The sequence below is a fragment of the Zalophus californianus genome, chromosome 14 (assembly GCF_009762305.2).
Source record: "Zalophus californianus isolate mZalCal1 chromosome 14, mZalCal1.pri.v2, whole genome shotgun sequence".
Classification (NCBI taxonomy): domain Eukaryota; kingdom Metazoa; phylum Chordata; class Mammalia; order Carnivora; family Otariidae; genus Zalophus; species Zalophus californianus.
This window is the reverse complement of record NC_045608.1, coordinates 28,907,645-28,921,394: the sequence shown is the minus strand read 5'-3', so window position 1 is coordinate 28,921,394 and position 13,750 is coordinate 28,907,645. Positions and strand designations below refer to the sequence as shown.

General features: G+C 54.0%; 1 protein-coding gene across 2 annotated transcripts in view; it reads left to right on the top strand.

Annotated features, from left to right (window-relative positions):
* Positions 1 to 10,170, top strand: part of GNB1L (G protein subunit beta 1 like) — a 68,212-nt gene extending 58,042 nt beyond the window's left edge. For both annotated transcript variants that reach the window (XM_035723918.1, XM_027576224.2), the window contains one exon: positions 1,936 to 10,170. In XM_035723918.1, coding sequence (XP_035579811.1) covers positions 1,936 to 2,253 — 318 coding nt within the window. In that variant the 3' untranslated portion in view covers positions 2,254 to 10,170. The remainder of the gene's footprint in view (positions 1 to 1,935) is intronic.
* The last annotated feature ends 3,580 nt before the right edge of the window (positions 10,171 to 13,750 follow it).

Genomic DNA, 13,750 nt, shown 5'->3' with positions numbered 1-13,750 from the left:
TAGATTCCTTGCTTTCTGCCAGATGATCTGCTAAAGTTCCCTGGTTATCTCTTATGAGACTGGAGTTAATCTTCCAGTCCTTCAAGAAGAGCTTATGGGAGCAAATTCTTTAAGTTCTTACATGTTCAAAAATGCTTGTCTATTGTTTTTATACTTGAGCAGCAGTTTGGCTGGATATAAAATACTTGGACCATGTCTTTCTTTGCCTCTACTGTCTGCTGACACAGATGTGGCTGTGGAACATTTTGAGGACAGCCTAACTTACCTCACAATTGACATGATCTTTTTGCCTGACCACCAAAAGGACTTTTTAAGCTGTTAAGTCCAGTGATTTTCCTAAGGTGTACCTTAACGTTGACCATCCTATACCCTGTCTTTGGATCTGGATCATAAGGCTTCAATTTTTCTAAAAATTAAAATTGATTTTCTAAATCACTGAATGTTAGAGCACCTCTGCCTGTCTTCCATGTCTGCTGTTTTCTCTCCAATCCATTGTAACTCTTTGTTTCCTTTTCACTTCACTCACTTTGTATCATTCCTGCTCTTACTGTCTTGTTCCAGTCTCCTTCTGCCATTTCCCATTCCCCTCCATTTCTTTGAGGTCTTCCTTCCTTTTCTTTCCTGTGCTCTATCAGTTCAGTTCTCCTCCTCTGTGTTTTGCTACTTCAGGTTCTTGTTTTATAGAGGAAACTGCTTCATGAGTTTTGTTTTATTAAATTATGGCAAAAAATCCTTGGGGACAATTTCTGTTTGCTTCCAAGGAATGTTGGCCTTTCTGTGTTTCTTCCTTTTCCCTTGTGTTATTTTCGCAGAAATGAGTGATTATTAACCAAGACTACCATGGCGCCATTAGGAAGTGAATTAGGAGAAAAGGGTGTGCTGGTAAGGGACAGCAAAGGCAACTTCAGGGCAACAAGAGCTCATGGTGCACAGGGCTAAGCCAAACACAGGATCAGTAGAAGGAAGTGGCTACTGTGTATTGTCACAATGATGGCAAATGACAAAGTGCCTTTGTCATTTAGTGTGTGGGGACAGAGATGCCAGATTGCAATGCATGAGACAGTGCCGTGTAACCATGAATAGCTGTGACCACAAAGACAGCTCTGATTCCTTACCTGCTGCAGGAGGCATGTGTTGGTGAGGGGTCATCACCCAGCACTGACTGTGGGAGTGCTCTGCCTCCAGAAAGAGGTTGGCTCCCAGTGTCTCCATGCAGATAGAACACACCTGTGCAACTCCTTGTTTTGTTTTGCCTGCCCTTCTCCCAGAACCAAGCTAGGGACTAAGGTTTCGGCCATGGCCAGTGTGGCAGGCTCTGCAGGTGCTCCTGCAGGTTGCACCTTCGGTGTTGTCCCCCACTGGTCGTGCCTGCACCCACTGCCCCCCCCCACTTGGTGGCCCTTCAACCCTCTCGTTGAAGATGGACTTCGCATCTCTCATCCTCCTCATGCTGTGGGTGGGTGTGAGGTTTCCCCAGAAGGGGAAACATGCAGACTTTATGCTGCTATCAAGCTGGAGATGCATCTTGCGTGGACGCTAGAGTGCAGTGTATTTCCATGGTGAGGGGCCCCAGGACCCAGCCCACTGAGGTCTTTCCTGAGGGCCTGATAGGCAGAGAAACAGAGCAGCCCCTGAGTTGCTCCCAGACCTTGTGTAGGGGAGCAGCTCTGCGGGACCTCAGAGGCTCTCTGAGAGAAGGGCCTAAGTCTTCTGTTATAACCCAAGGGCTCGGCCAAGGGCAGCGGTCAGGCTGCTCCCTTCAGCAGCTCTGTGCCTGGCTCCTGGGAGGTAGGGGGTAAAGTTTGCAGGAGCATACAACCATCTTGGCGGCCAACATTTCCTTTCTTGTTCTGGCTGCCAGACTGGGGCTGTCCAGGGGTGGGAGCCCCTGGGACGGGTCTAAGAAGCCACTTCATGGTTCTCTTGATCTTATAGGTGTGCAGAACTCACGAACTCACCAATCCTGGGATCGCTGATGTCAAGATCCGGCCAGACCGCAAGATCCTGGCCACTGCGGGCTGGGACCATCGTGTCCGTGTGTTTCACTGGTGGACGATGAAGCCACTGGCCGTACTGTCCTTCCACAGTGCCACCATCCACTGTGTGGCCTTTGCCACTGATGGCTTGCTGGCCGCAGGGTCTGGGGATCAGCGCATTAGCATTTGGTCGCTCTACCCGATCCGCAGCGATGCGTCCACTCCCTCGGTGGGACACGCAGAGGGCAGGGAGGTGGGCACCCAGGCTTTGGCCTGACCCAGGCATGTGGAAACCGTGCATCGGGACCCTTGAGGACAGCCAGTTGTGGTTCTCCTCCTCCAGTTACAAGAGGAGCTTGGTCCATGGAGTCTTCGTTTTCTGCACAAGGCTTGTGTTTCCTTTTGCGAAATACAGCATCTGTATGACAGTGACTCTGCAGTTCACAAAGAGTAACTGGGCCAGACACCTGAGCAGCTACAGCCCAAGTGAGAGGCCAACCTGGGGCTCCTTTACAATTAACCTCTAGATGCAAACCTGTGGGCTCAAGGTACAGATTCTCCGACGTGATACCCTGGATTCCCCGTTAGGGTCAGCTCCGAGAGCTCTCCTCAGACCTTCCACTGGGCAAGGCAGTTGACCCCTGTCCAGTGGGGGACACCAGATGTGGCCCCCAGGTCCTGCTGACTCTGTGTGGCTCCTCACCCCAAGGATGACCAGGAGCTCCTGATGCTCAGGGCTGAAGCCAGAACCTGTATAAAGAAGTGAGCAGACCCCTCAAGGGAGCAAGGCAGGAGAAGGGCGGGCTGTGGATGATGGCAAAGGCAAGGAGAGCTCATGGTTCAGGACCAGGCCAAGCACCCTGAATCCATGGGAGGAAGTGCCCCAAAGAGAGGAAGACCAAAGACGGCAAGGTGCCATCTTCGGGGTGGAAAGCACAGCAGAATTAAGTGTGGCTGACACAGCCACCAACAACACAGAGCCAACAGTGTGCACACAGGGCAACTGGGAATGAGCAGCCAAAGCAACAAGTGTGTCTGGAGTCTCCTTCCATGCATGGCTGGGCCCAGCCGTCAGGGCATCTTTTAAAGCTGGGCTGTTGACTGGGAAGGAATGGGACCCTGGAAATTGGGGTGGGGGCTGTGGGCAGTCATTGAGGAAGCTGGGGGCCTCAAACCCCTTTGTTCCACTGCCATTTTTTGCCAGAAGAGCCCCTTTGGTCTCTGCCTAAAGAGGTCAGTCCTCCTTTACTTGAAGGATCCGGAATGGCTCCCCCCCTGGGGCGGGGTCCTTGTGGGACACTCAGGACCACCTCCCCCCAACCCCAGCTCTGTTTATAACTAGACTCAGGCCCTAGGAGGCCCCAAAGGGTGAGGTACAAAGTGTGGCCCATGATGAGGTGGCTACGCTCCAGAAGAACTTCGTGCAGATAGAAATCTGGAGAACACGTGTGGGATCCAGGTGGCAGGAATATGAAATGCATCAGGCCAGATCCATGGAAACAGGGCCACTAACAGAGGGTCTGGACTTGTTGCAGCCCGAGGAGTTAGAAAGGGCCCCCAGGTGCGGTTGCTTGGTTGAAACATGGACCACAAGGCAGGTTCGCTGAGTACGGTTGAAATGCCAGAACCCCCTCAGTGTACTGCAGAGGGGGTGACCCGAGGGTTTGGGGAGATTGGGGTACTCGAGGGGACTTAACACATGAGAGCTGCTTACCCTCCATAAGAGGGGCCAGAGCCTTTTCCCAAGACCTTGAGGAATACGTCCACAAGGGGAGCTGAGCATCCTTGGAGAGCTCTGTGGTTTCTCTTCTCTGCACGTCAGTTGGAGCCACCCCCACAGAGCAAGGTTCTCTAAAGGCAGCGGAGTCACTGAATCTCAGAGTGGCAAAGCCTAGTAGTGACATTTAACTGTCCACTGTGTGGTTGTGTGGTGGGCAGCCTCAGCCACCAGCAGCCAGACTGGCAGAGATGTGGGCATGGTGCCCTTGGGGCCCTGGAAGTGGAGCTGACAGGCAGCCAGATTGAGTCTAGCTTGGTCTGCTTGAGCGGAAGCATTCTGGATCGAGCAGACAGATGTCTGACCCGGGCCACCGAAATAGATTCACAAACCCCCAGTCAGCGCCCCAGGCCCCTTAAGGAAAGACCCCACTACACTGCCAACAATGTATACTGCTGGCCTTCTGCCCAGCCTCCCCAGGGACCTATGGCCACTCCCTAAGGGACTGGATACCATTGGAGCTCATGGAAGGCCCATCCTGGGGACTGGCCTACCCATATGGGCCCTGTTGGACAGAGGGGCTGGCAAGTGTCCTCTAACACCTCTGGGAGGGACCACGCTGGCCCCCGAGTATCCCGTAGCCACGTCACTAGATGGGGGACGCATCCAGAAGGATTTGCACATGATGAATGTCAGAAGGAGAGGCTCTGTTTGGGCTGCAGGCACTTGAACCTTATAGATGTGAGGAAAACTGCCAAGTAAACCACACTCGGGGTACTCCTCACAGGGAGGCTGTCAGGTCAGAGACAATGGAGAGTGGCCTCACCAAGCCACCGCCTTGCATGGCTCCCACAAGAGGCCACATGCTGAGGGTGTTCTCCTAGAACACAGCTGTATATGCCTGTGTCACCAAGATTCTTGGTGACTCCTTCCTTCAGTAGAACCACCGTATTTACAAAAACAGCCATAGACGTGTGCGTTCCAGACAAAGGGACAGGGTACTGCAAGTCAGCATGAGGTTTATTAAACCCAGAGATGCTTCCAGAATGTCTGAGGTGAGCTGTGTGTGTCGGCTGCCAGTGCCTTGCCCCTGGAGATGGTAGAGGTGTTGGCAGACGCGGACCCAGAGTCCATACACGGGCCTCACTCTCCTGTAAAGGCATGAGCAGAGGTGCATAGAAGATCACAGGCAACTGACCCCTTACAGAGGTCACGTGCTGGTGAGCAGGGTCCCAGGGACATCTTGTGGCTGAATCTTGGTGTACGAGGGCCAAATTCGTCTGTCAGAGCCCTGCTAGTCCTGTGTGCCTGATGGGGCCATGTGGATAAGGCAAGCAGTTGCCAAGTTCACCCAGGCCTTATGGATGTTGTGTGGAAAGACTGGTGGCCAGGACTTTTGTCCACTCAGCTGAGCCACCTGGAACCCCAGTGGTACCAACTCTACTGGAAACACTGGTGTCTGAACCAGTGGGGCCCTCCTCTGTGCCCACTGTGGGGCCCACAGTTTGGTACAACACGGCCTCTGCATCCACAGGATCTGGGGCATTAGCAAATCACCACAGACCTGACCAGTCTCAAACTCCCCTGTACACCTGGGCCCCGCTCCAACACCCAGCCTGGGGAGGATACTTCATGTTTGCAAAGCCTCAGATGGTCCTTGTCATATTCCTAGGGCTGAGTCGTTCCTCAGACCTGACCCAGTATTGGGGGGCTGGCTGTGCCACGGGACCCAGGTGTACAGGGGCACTGCCATCTTCCAACAGCTGTGAGATCCCCTTGCTGGAAGGGCTCAAGCTGATCTCCCTGAGCATCCTCCGGTAGGCTGCAGAGTGGCCACAGTGCATCCCTGCGGCTCTCCCACAGGACAAGCGGGTGCTCTACAAGGAGGAGCCTCTGTGTGGATCCAAGTTTGCCCTTCACCAGAAGGACGCATGCGCTCTCATGGTCAGTCCCTTTGATGTTAACTTAGGGCCCTGAATGTTCTGGGAATGCCTTTTTTTCCTTTGCGTGGGTGCTCATAGTGGCTTTATTCATAATAGTGCCAAACTAGAAACAACCCAAATGTGTTGACAGATGAATGGACAGAGAAGCAAACTGTGTGGTGCATCCATACGGTGTAGTCCCACCAGCCATGGAGAGGAGCCTGGATGGACCCTGAGGAACTGGGGTGGGGAGACAGCGTCCAGGCATCTCAGGCTGCACGCCCATGTGCCTTCATGTCAGATGCTTTCAGCAAGACCCTCCCCGGCCCAGCCCTCCTCCGCACACCCAGCCACATCTGGCCGTGGCAGCCGGGTGGCTTGGCGAAATCAGCCCTGTGATTTTCTGCCTAGTTCCTAAGTGCCTTTCCCAGCTACCTAACGCTGTTCACTGAGCAACGTTTTTCAGGACTTATACCCAAGTGCCGTTTCATTCAGGAGCCACTTGAATTTAGCACAGTCCACAATGGCCAAACCGTGGTGATTCTGACATCAGTATTGCCCAGGATGACGAGGAAGGCTGTGGCTCAGGTGCCCAGGGGGCGGGAGACCCGAGGTTCCCCAGGTGAGCGAGGGGTTTCCGCTGGCCAAGCGTCGCTCATCAGGTGTCCTCAGGCGTCCTCCCCCTCAGCAAGCCGCTTTCTGGTCCAGCCCATCCACCGAGAGAGGCTCACCAGTCTCTCGAAGAAGTCTTCATTAATACTGTCTTAAGAGAGGCTGCTCACAACCAGAGAAAACTCTCCCGGACTAGCGATGGAATCAGCGTGCAGTTCTGGCTCTGGTCAATATGTTCTGCTGTTCTGTCCTATTAGAAGAGCTTCCATGGGTTAGGAGCGCGGGCGCGGTGTGGCCAGGGCCTCTGGTTGGAGCCTCACAGGCTGTAGTTAGGTGTCAGTGGGGTGGGCACCTCTTCCAGCCCTCCTGGTTGTTAGCAGGATCCAGAGCCTCAGCTCCTGGAGGCTGCCCAGCCTCTTCACGGCCAGCAGGAGTGGCCTTAGGGTATTCTGTGTGGTGACTTCATCGCCCCGGGTGGGATCTGGATGTTCTACCGGGGAGACAAAAGCATCCCCGGTCACCACCTCCGGGGCGAAGGGTGCCTCTCATCAGCAGGACAGACAGGGCTGCGGCAGGGCCCCCCTCCAGGCCACCTCCCCTGAAGGGCAAGCAGCTGTGTCATCCTGACCAGCCAGCCCAGGCAAGTGAGTGGCCCAGCGTGTGCCTGCCTCAGGAGCCTTCTGCTGATCCTCTTCCAGACCCATGGTAACCCTGCAAGGCCGGTCCCACAGTCATGCCCACCCGGCACATGGGCAGGTGGACAGCGCTTACCCAGCACCCACTGTGGGCCGGGGTCCCTCTCGGACAAGCAGGAGGCTCGTGGCAGACCAGGCCGCGACCAGGCCGATGCGGTCCCCGGACATTGAGAATTCACCACCTTTGCCTGTGCTCTCTGACTTTCAGCGGTGGGACAACGTCGGACAGCCATGGGCTTGGGAAATACACAAAGCAGCCTCCGCGTGTGGCAGGGGGCAAGCCTGGGGAGCTGGACGAGGCACTCAGACATTGAGGATTAGCTGAGGAAGGGGGAACCTCGCTGTGCTCGCCCGGCAGGGTGGCTTTGTGCTGACGTGCAGTGCGTGTCTTCACGCTCCTGAGTGAGTGATGTTCAATCAGGTGTTACCCACCTGCGTCTGTGCCAAGAAGCCACAGAACACCCTCTGCACAAAAGGACTGTTTGCACAAAGAAAAAACATTCCTTCAGGGGGTTCTTTAGAAACGCTTGATACTCAACTAGCTATAACTTCATGGGAAAGCCTGGTGTCAAAGACGAGCTGGCACAGACGAAAACCTTCCAGAACTGAGCTTGCCGTGCACCTGTGCTTCGGGGCGGGCAAGCCGTCGCTGCCCCAGCCCGCAGCTCGGGGGGCAGGGGGTGCTGTTGGTGCGTTGGTGCTGCGGCCGCCCCAAGTCCGGCACACTCCATCTCTCCTGCAGCACCGCTGTGCTCGCTCCTGCCTGGACTCAGCCTCCCGGGCCAAGGTCTCCAGCTCGCCCAGGAGCTCCGTTGGGAGCCAGGTGGGAGGGAAGCCCCTGGGCCGGACAGAGCTGAGCAAGATGCTGAGAGCCACGCAGCGGCTGTGAGTGGGGCAGACATACACCCAACGCGCCAGAGACGTGCCCACCAGGTACAGGACTGTCGGTTCTACAGAGGAAGTCCTAAACCTGTGCTTAGGGAATCCCTGCGGGAAAACATTCGAGCGAGAGATAGAGCCACAGACCGGAGGAAGTAGGGCATACCCGTACCATGGGCTAAGCTGAGAGAAGGTGCTCAGGGCCTTCAGATGAAATGCTTCTGCCTCCATCCCTGCCAGGAGGGGGCCTAGAGCTGCTCCACCTGTCCACCCAGCACCCGACGTGGGCTCTCAGATCTTGGAGCAGGGTTAAGAATGTACATCCTGTGGGCCACAGACAGACACCCTTGTGTCTGGGACCTCGGGCCCACAGAGCCACAAGTATTCATGTGCGTTGGCCCCTGCTTCCGTGGCATGGGGCAGACGTGGGGAATCTTGCTACTGCGACAAAACCAAGAGGCGTTCAGAGGTGCCAAGAGCCGCACTAAAGGCCAAGGGGCCTCCCACACGGGCCTGGGATGCGTCAGGCAGCAAGATGACGGTCACCGTCGTCTGTTCAAACGGGCAAGATTCCGATGGGCCAAGAAGTCTCATTGACACTCGGACAAGAGAAGTTAACATGAAGTAGGCCAGCAAGTATTGTAGTAGTGAAGTAGTCCAAGCATGCCTGAAGATTGCTATAGGTTGAATGTCTGTGTCCCCCCACAAATTCATAGGTTGAAACCTAACCCCCCGGGTGATGGTACTAGGATGGGGCCTTGAGGAGGTGCTTAGGTCATGGGGTGGAGCCTTTGTGAATGGGATCAGTGCCTTATACAGGAGACCCCAGAGGGCGACCCCTGCCCTTTTGCCACGTGAGGACCGAAGAATCGGGCTCTCGCCAGACTCTGGCTCTGCCTTGATCTTGGACTTCTAGTCTCCAGAACAGTGAGAAACGAATTTCTGTTATTTATAAGCCACCCAGTCTGTGGTATTTTGTTGTAGCAGACTGAATGGACTGAGACAAGATGATATATTTTTATTGTTTATTTCTAAGATGTGGAATGTTAAGGGGGCACCTGGGTGGCTCAGTGGGTTAAGCGTCTGACTCGATCTCGACTCAAGCCATGATCTCAGGGTTGTGAGATCGAACCCTGCATCGGGCTCTGCGCTGGGCATGGGGCTTGCTTAAGATTCTCTCTCTCCCTCTCCCTTTCCTCCTCTCCGCCTCTAAAAGATAAAATAAAATAAAATAAAAGACGTGGAATGTTAAGAAATCAAGTCATTTGGTTTCATCCTGTTGCAATAATCTGTCGCTGCGTTAATAAGCCGGTCCAAACTCAGCAGTGTACAGTATGTATGTGGCATCCAAGGGTCAGCAGGTTGGGAAGCTTGGTGGGGCGGTGGAGCCTGGAGAGGGCTGGGCACAGGGAGCACTGTCGACGGGAGCACCTTTGCATGGCTTCTCAGCATGGCGGTCTCAGGGGAATCAGACTTCTTACATGGGGCCTCCAAGAACTCATCCAGCAAATCAGGAGCCTTCTCCACCCAGTCCTGGTATCAGGAAAGGGACACGGATCCCACCTCGTGAGGGAGGAAAGTCAGAATATTTTCATCCTTTACAAAATAAGGCTCGTCCTTGTTATCTCTCTCTGTGTAGCAAGAAAGAGTCAACACAGACAACTGAGACCCCAGGACTCTGGGGAAGAAGCCTGGGGCAGGACCAGGGCCTCCCGCCATGGCCAGGAGGGAGCATCGAGCCACGCACTCCCTCCAGCCATGCACAGGGCACCCCTCACCCCACCCTGCAGGGTGTGATGAAATGCTCACGAAGAAGCTTACTCATCCCTACACACCAGGCCATATCTCCAAATAAATGGACAGCAGATCTGGACCTCCCATCCACATGAAACCCAAAGAATCCTTCATCTCAGGGAATATGAGATACGGGGCTGTCATCAAGAGTTCCTCAACCTATGGAGAAGTTTTGTTACAAAGCAGGCCAGGGTAGGGCAGCCTTACTCAGTGGCAGCCCCGGGCCTTCCTGTGGTGCCCAGCCCAGAGCTGAGCTGTCCACTGACCGGTCAGTAGTCTGAGCCCTCGGGGTGCTGAGAACACACCTAAGGAAGAATAAGAAGCAGCCCAAGGAGAAACCAAACACAGTTTAGCACTTTTAGTACCAGCTTTAGTGAATCTCATATCATGTGCATGTGTGTGTGTCTTGCCTAAGATGTTAAGATATTTTCAGATCTCTATGTTAGGCTTGTCATTCTTGTTAAATATTTAGAGGTATTTTTAGTGCATTTGCAACCAATGTTTCAAATTTTATTCTGTTCAATATCCATACATTTTGATATATCCACCGAGTAAGGGTGTGGCTATAGTGAGAATTCTTTATTACACAACATACAATTTATAAATCTTGGGAATTTATCAAACCATTGGCATTGTTTTCTATTCTGGAGATTTCAAACAGAGGCCACAGTGAGGGGAAGCACAGCAACCCCCAGGGAGCCAGCTCCCTCTGCACAACATTAAACCAAGGCCGGGCCTGTGGTGTTGAAGGGTGGGCACTTGGCACCTTCCTCTTGGGAGCGAGGGCTCCCAGACCTGAGGTGAGCTCCGGGACATCCGGAGCTTGTAACTACTCATCTAGAACATGGGAGTGACCACTCCGGCAGATGCGAGTGGACAGAGTTCATGAAATGCATCTGCTTCTTGTAGACAAGACAGATGTCAGGCATCTGATGTGCAGACGGTGGGGGGACTGGATCCTACCCAAGTCCACAGCCACGGGGGCGAAGCCCACAGTGGCACACACCTTTCCCATCCATAACCCGCAAACTCGACTTTCCCCTTCCCTAGTTGGAGAAGTAAAGAACGAGAACGTGCTGTTTGCTAAGCAGGAATAATAAATCCTACAGCCATTCCCCGCCCACTGCTCAGCTCAGTTAAAGGGGCAAAGAGGGAGGAGAGTGGAGAGGGGGCGAGAGGAGAAAGGACACCAGGGTGGGCTCAAAACAGAAGAATGGGGCAAGAAAGTGTTGGCAGGTTCTTTATATGCCCCAGGAGAACTTCGCATTCACTAACATTCACCCTCTTTAGGAGATGGTTGTGTGAACCCTGACAAAATTCTGCCCCCCCAGGAACACTCTCCTGCCCCTTTGCTTCCCCCCGCCACAGCCCTGGCACCCATGGGTCTGTTCTCTCGCTCTGCAGCTCACCTCTTCCAGAACATGTGTAGACAGAATCCCACAGTGTGGCGCCTCCCCTCTGGTCACCCACAATTCTGCATTTGGGGTCCAGTGGCTGCCCTGCCAAGAAATGGCTCCTTTCTCCCAGAGTGACCCTCAGGCCTGGGAGACCTGGCTTCTGAGCAGGGTAGGCAGCTGGACCCACTGCCAAGGTGGTCTGCCTTTGTGGAGCCTGTCTTGAGCCCCTCGGCCCCGCCCCATAGAGCCCACCAAGGCCCTGGCCACCATGGAGGCCACCGTCTGTCCTTCCCTCTGGGAACATGCATTCTTTTAGAGTAGAAATTGTATCTCAACAAATACTGGGTGGCAGCTATTTTGGCATGTGAAAGTGTGAACATGTCACGCCATGCTCCCTACCTCACACCACACCTTTGCCTCCTCGGAAAGACAGAGGGCTAGTGGGGGCCCTCCCAGAGCTCCTGAAGAGTAGGGACCCCTAACTAAAGCTATACAAACAAAAGAGGAGACACTGTCCCTGTGAGAGAGAGACACACGAGCTAGCTGGACTGGTCAGGGCACAGGTGCTTGGAAAAACATCTCCCAGAGGTCCTAAACCCCACACACAAGGCTGTCACCAGCACCCCCAGGGTGTAGGACCCACCGCTCAGGCTGGGGGCTGGACTGCCTGCCTCATGGGTGTGTCTGGGTCCCCGGGCACCAGAGAGGCTTGTGGAGAGAGCATGGGGTGGACTCAGCCTGGGGCAAGTAGCACCAAGAGAGAAGCTCCCAATAGGAGGGATGCTCACTTGTCTAGCTGCTGCCCAGCTACATGGGGGCTCAAAATACTTGGGGCTGCAGCTGATCACAGGTCCAGACTCTGATGTCTGGGCCCATCATTCTGTGTTGGGACCATCCTATGCACCAGAGGGTGCTGAATAGCTTGCCTGGCTTCCACCTACCCCATGTGGCCATCAAATAAAAGTGTCTCCTGACATTGCCCGATGGCCCTGCAGGATGAAACTTCCGTGTTAAAAACCCCTGGTTTAGAGACAGGTTAGGACTTGGTCAATCCAAGATGAACAGAGTGGCTCTTGTAAATTATGGATAATCCAGGCTTCCTTTAATTGTTAAATACATGGAAGTGTACATGAAAAATACAAATTTGCCATTTTAACCATTTCAATTGTCCAGTTCAGTGGCATTAAACGCATTCACAGTGTTGAGCATCCATCTCCAGAACTTTGCCATCTAAATGCAGCTCTGTCCCCGTTGCACACTAACTCTCCATTCCCTCCTTCCCCAGCCCCTTGCACCCCCCTCCAATACTTTCTGTCTCCATAGATCTGACTCCTCTGGAATCTCATATAAGTGGAATCCTACAGCATTTGTCCTTTTGTGTCTGGCTTGTTTCACTGAGCAGAATGTCCTCAAGGTCCATCCGTGTTGTAGCCCGTGTCAGAGTTTCCTTCCTTTTTATGACCTGATAATATTCCATTGAATAGATACACCACATGTTTGTTCATTCATCTGTCTGTTTTTATCCACCCGTCGGCTTGCACCTCCCGGCTATTGTGACTAGTACTGCCAAAGGACACAGGTGTACGAATATCTGTTTTCAACTCTTTGGGGCACACACCCAGAGTAGAATTGCTGGGTCCTACATAGTTCTAGGTTTGCTTTTTTTGAGGGACCTCCATCCTGTTTTCCACAGCGGCTGCACCATTTTACATTCCCTCCAGCAAAACACAAGGGGCCCAGTTTCTCCAGATCTTCCCCCACATGTGTTCTGTTTGTGTGTGTGTGTGTGTGTGTGTGTGTGTGTGTGTGTGTGTGTGTGTGTGTGTGTTCATAGCAGCCGTCCTTATGGGTACGAAGTCTCTCGTGGTTGGTTTTTTTATTTTTATTTTTTAAAGGTTTTATTTGTTTATTTGAGAGAGAGACAGAGACAAAGCATGAGCAGCGGGAAGGAGGCAGAGGGAGAGGGAGAAGCAGGCCCCCCGAGGAGTAGGGAGCCCGACGTGGGGCTCGATCCCAGGACCATGAGATCATGACCTGAGCTAAAGGCGGACACCCAACCGACTGAGCCACCCAGGCGCCCCTCTCTTGTGGTTTAAACCAAATTTTTCATTCATCATAAATTATTTTCCGGGTGATAGGTGATAGACTCTCCATCTTCTGGAAACTTAAATTCTCACTGGGATGAGACACCTGTGTGGGAAATAGCTGGAAACTGGAGGGAACCCCAGCAGCAGAGTGCACCGATGAGGGGAAGGTTTTGAGGAGCAAAATGGCCTCACCAGCCCACAGAGGGCCGCTCTGCCCCCTCACGTGTCCTGGCCCCCCTGAGACTGGTCCTCTTCCTGGCGGCGACCACGTCCAGGTGCCTAGATACTGGGGGCTCCCACCTACGGCCCACCAGCCATGTGGCCTCAGACTCAGGAGAGCTGGTGGTGGCAGGGAAATGACAGTGTCATGGGAAGAGGCCAGAGGCAGCTGTGGCTCTGGGGACAGCCCTGCAGTAGCTTCCAGGAGTCCAGGTCTCCAGAAGGGGGTGCCGACTGTGGCTTTGGTCCCCGGCTCTACATGGACCCTCCTGGCTGGCCATCCGAAAGGGAAGAAGCCTTGGTCATCGGAGCCAAGGACGTGAGACATGCCCGGAACCACCCAGGCCCCCCAGAAGGGCCCCCTGTACGAGCCCCCCTGGGGCACTGGGGAGAATGAGGTCCACCCTGCACCTCTGTGCCCTGCAGGCGCTCCCAGGAGAAGGGCCAAGCCA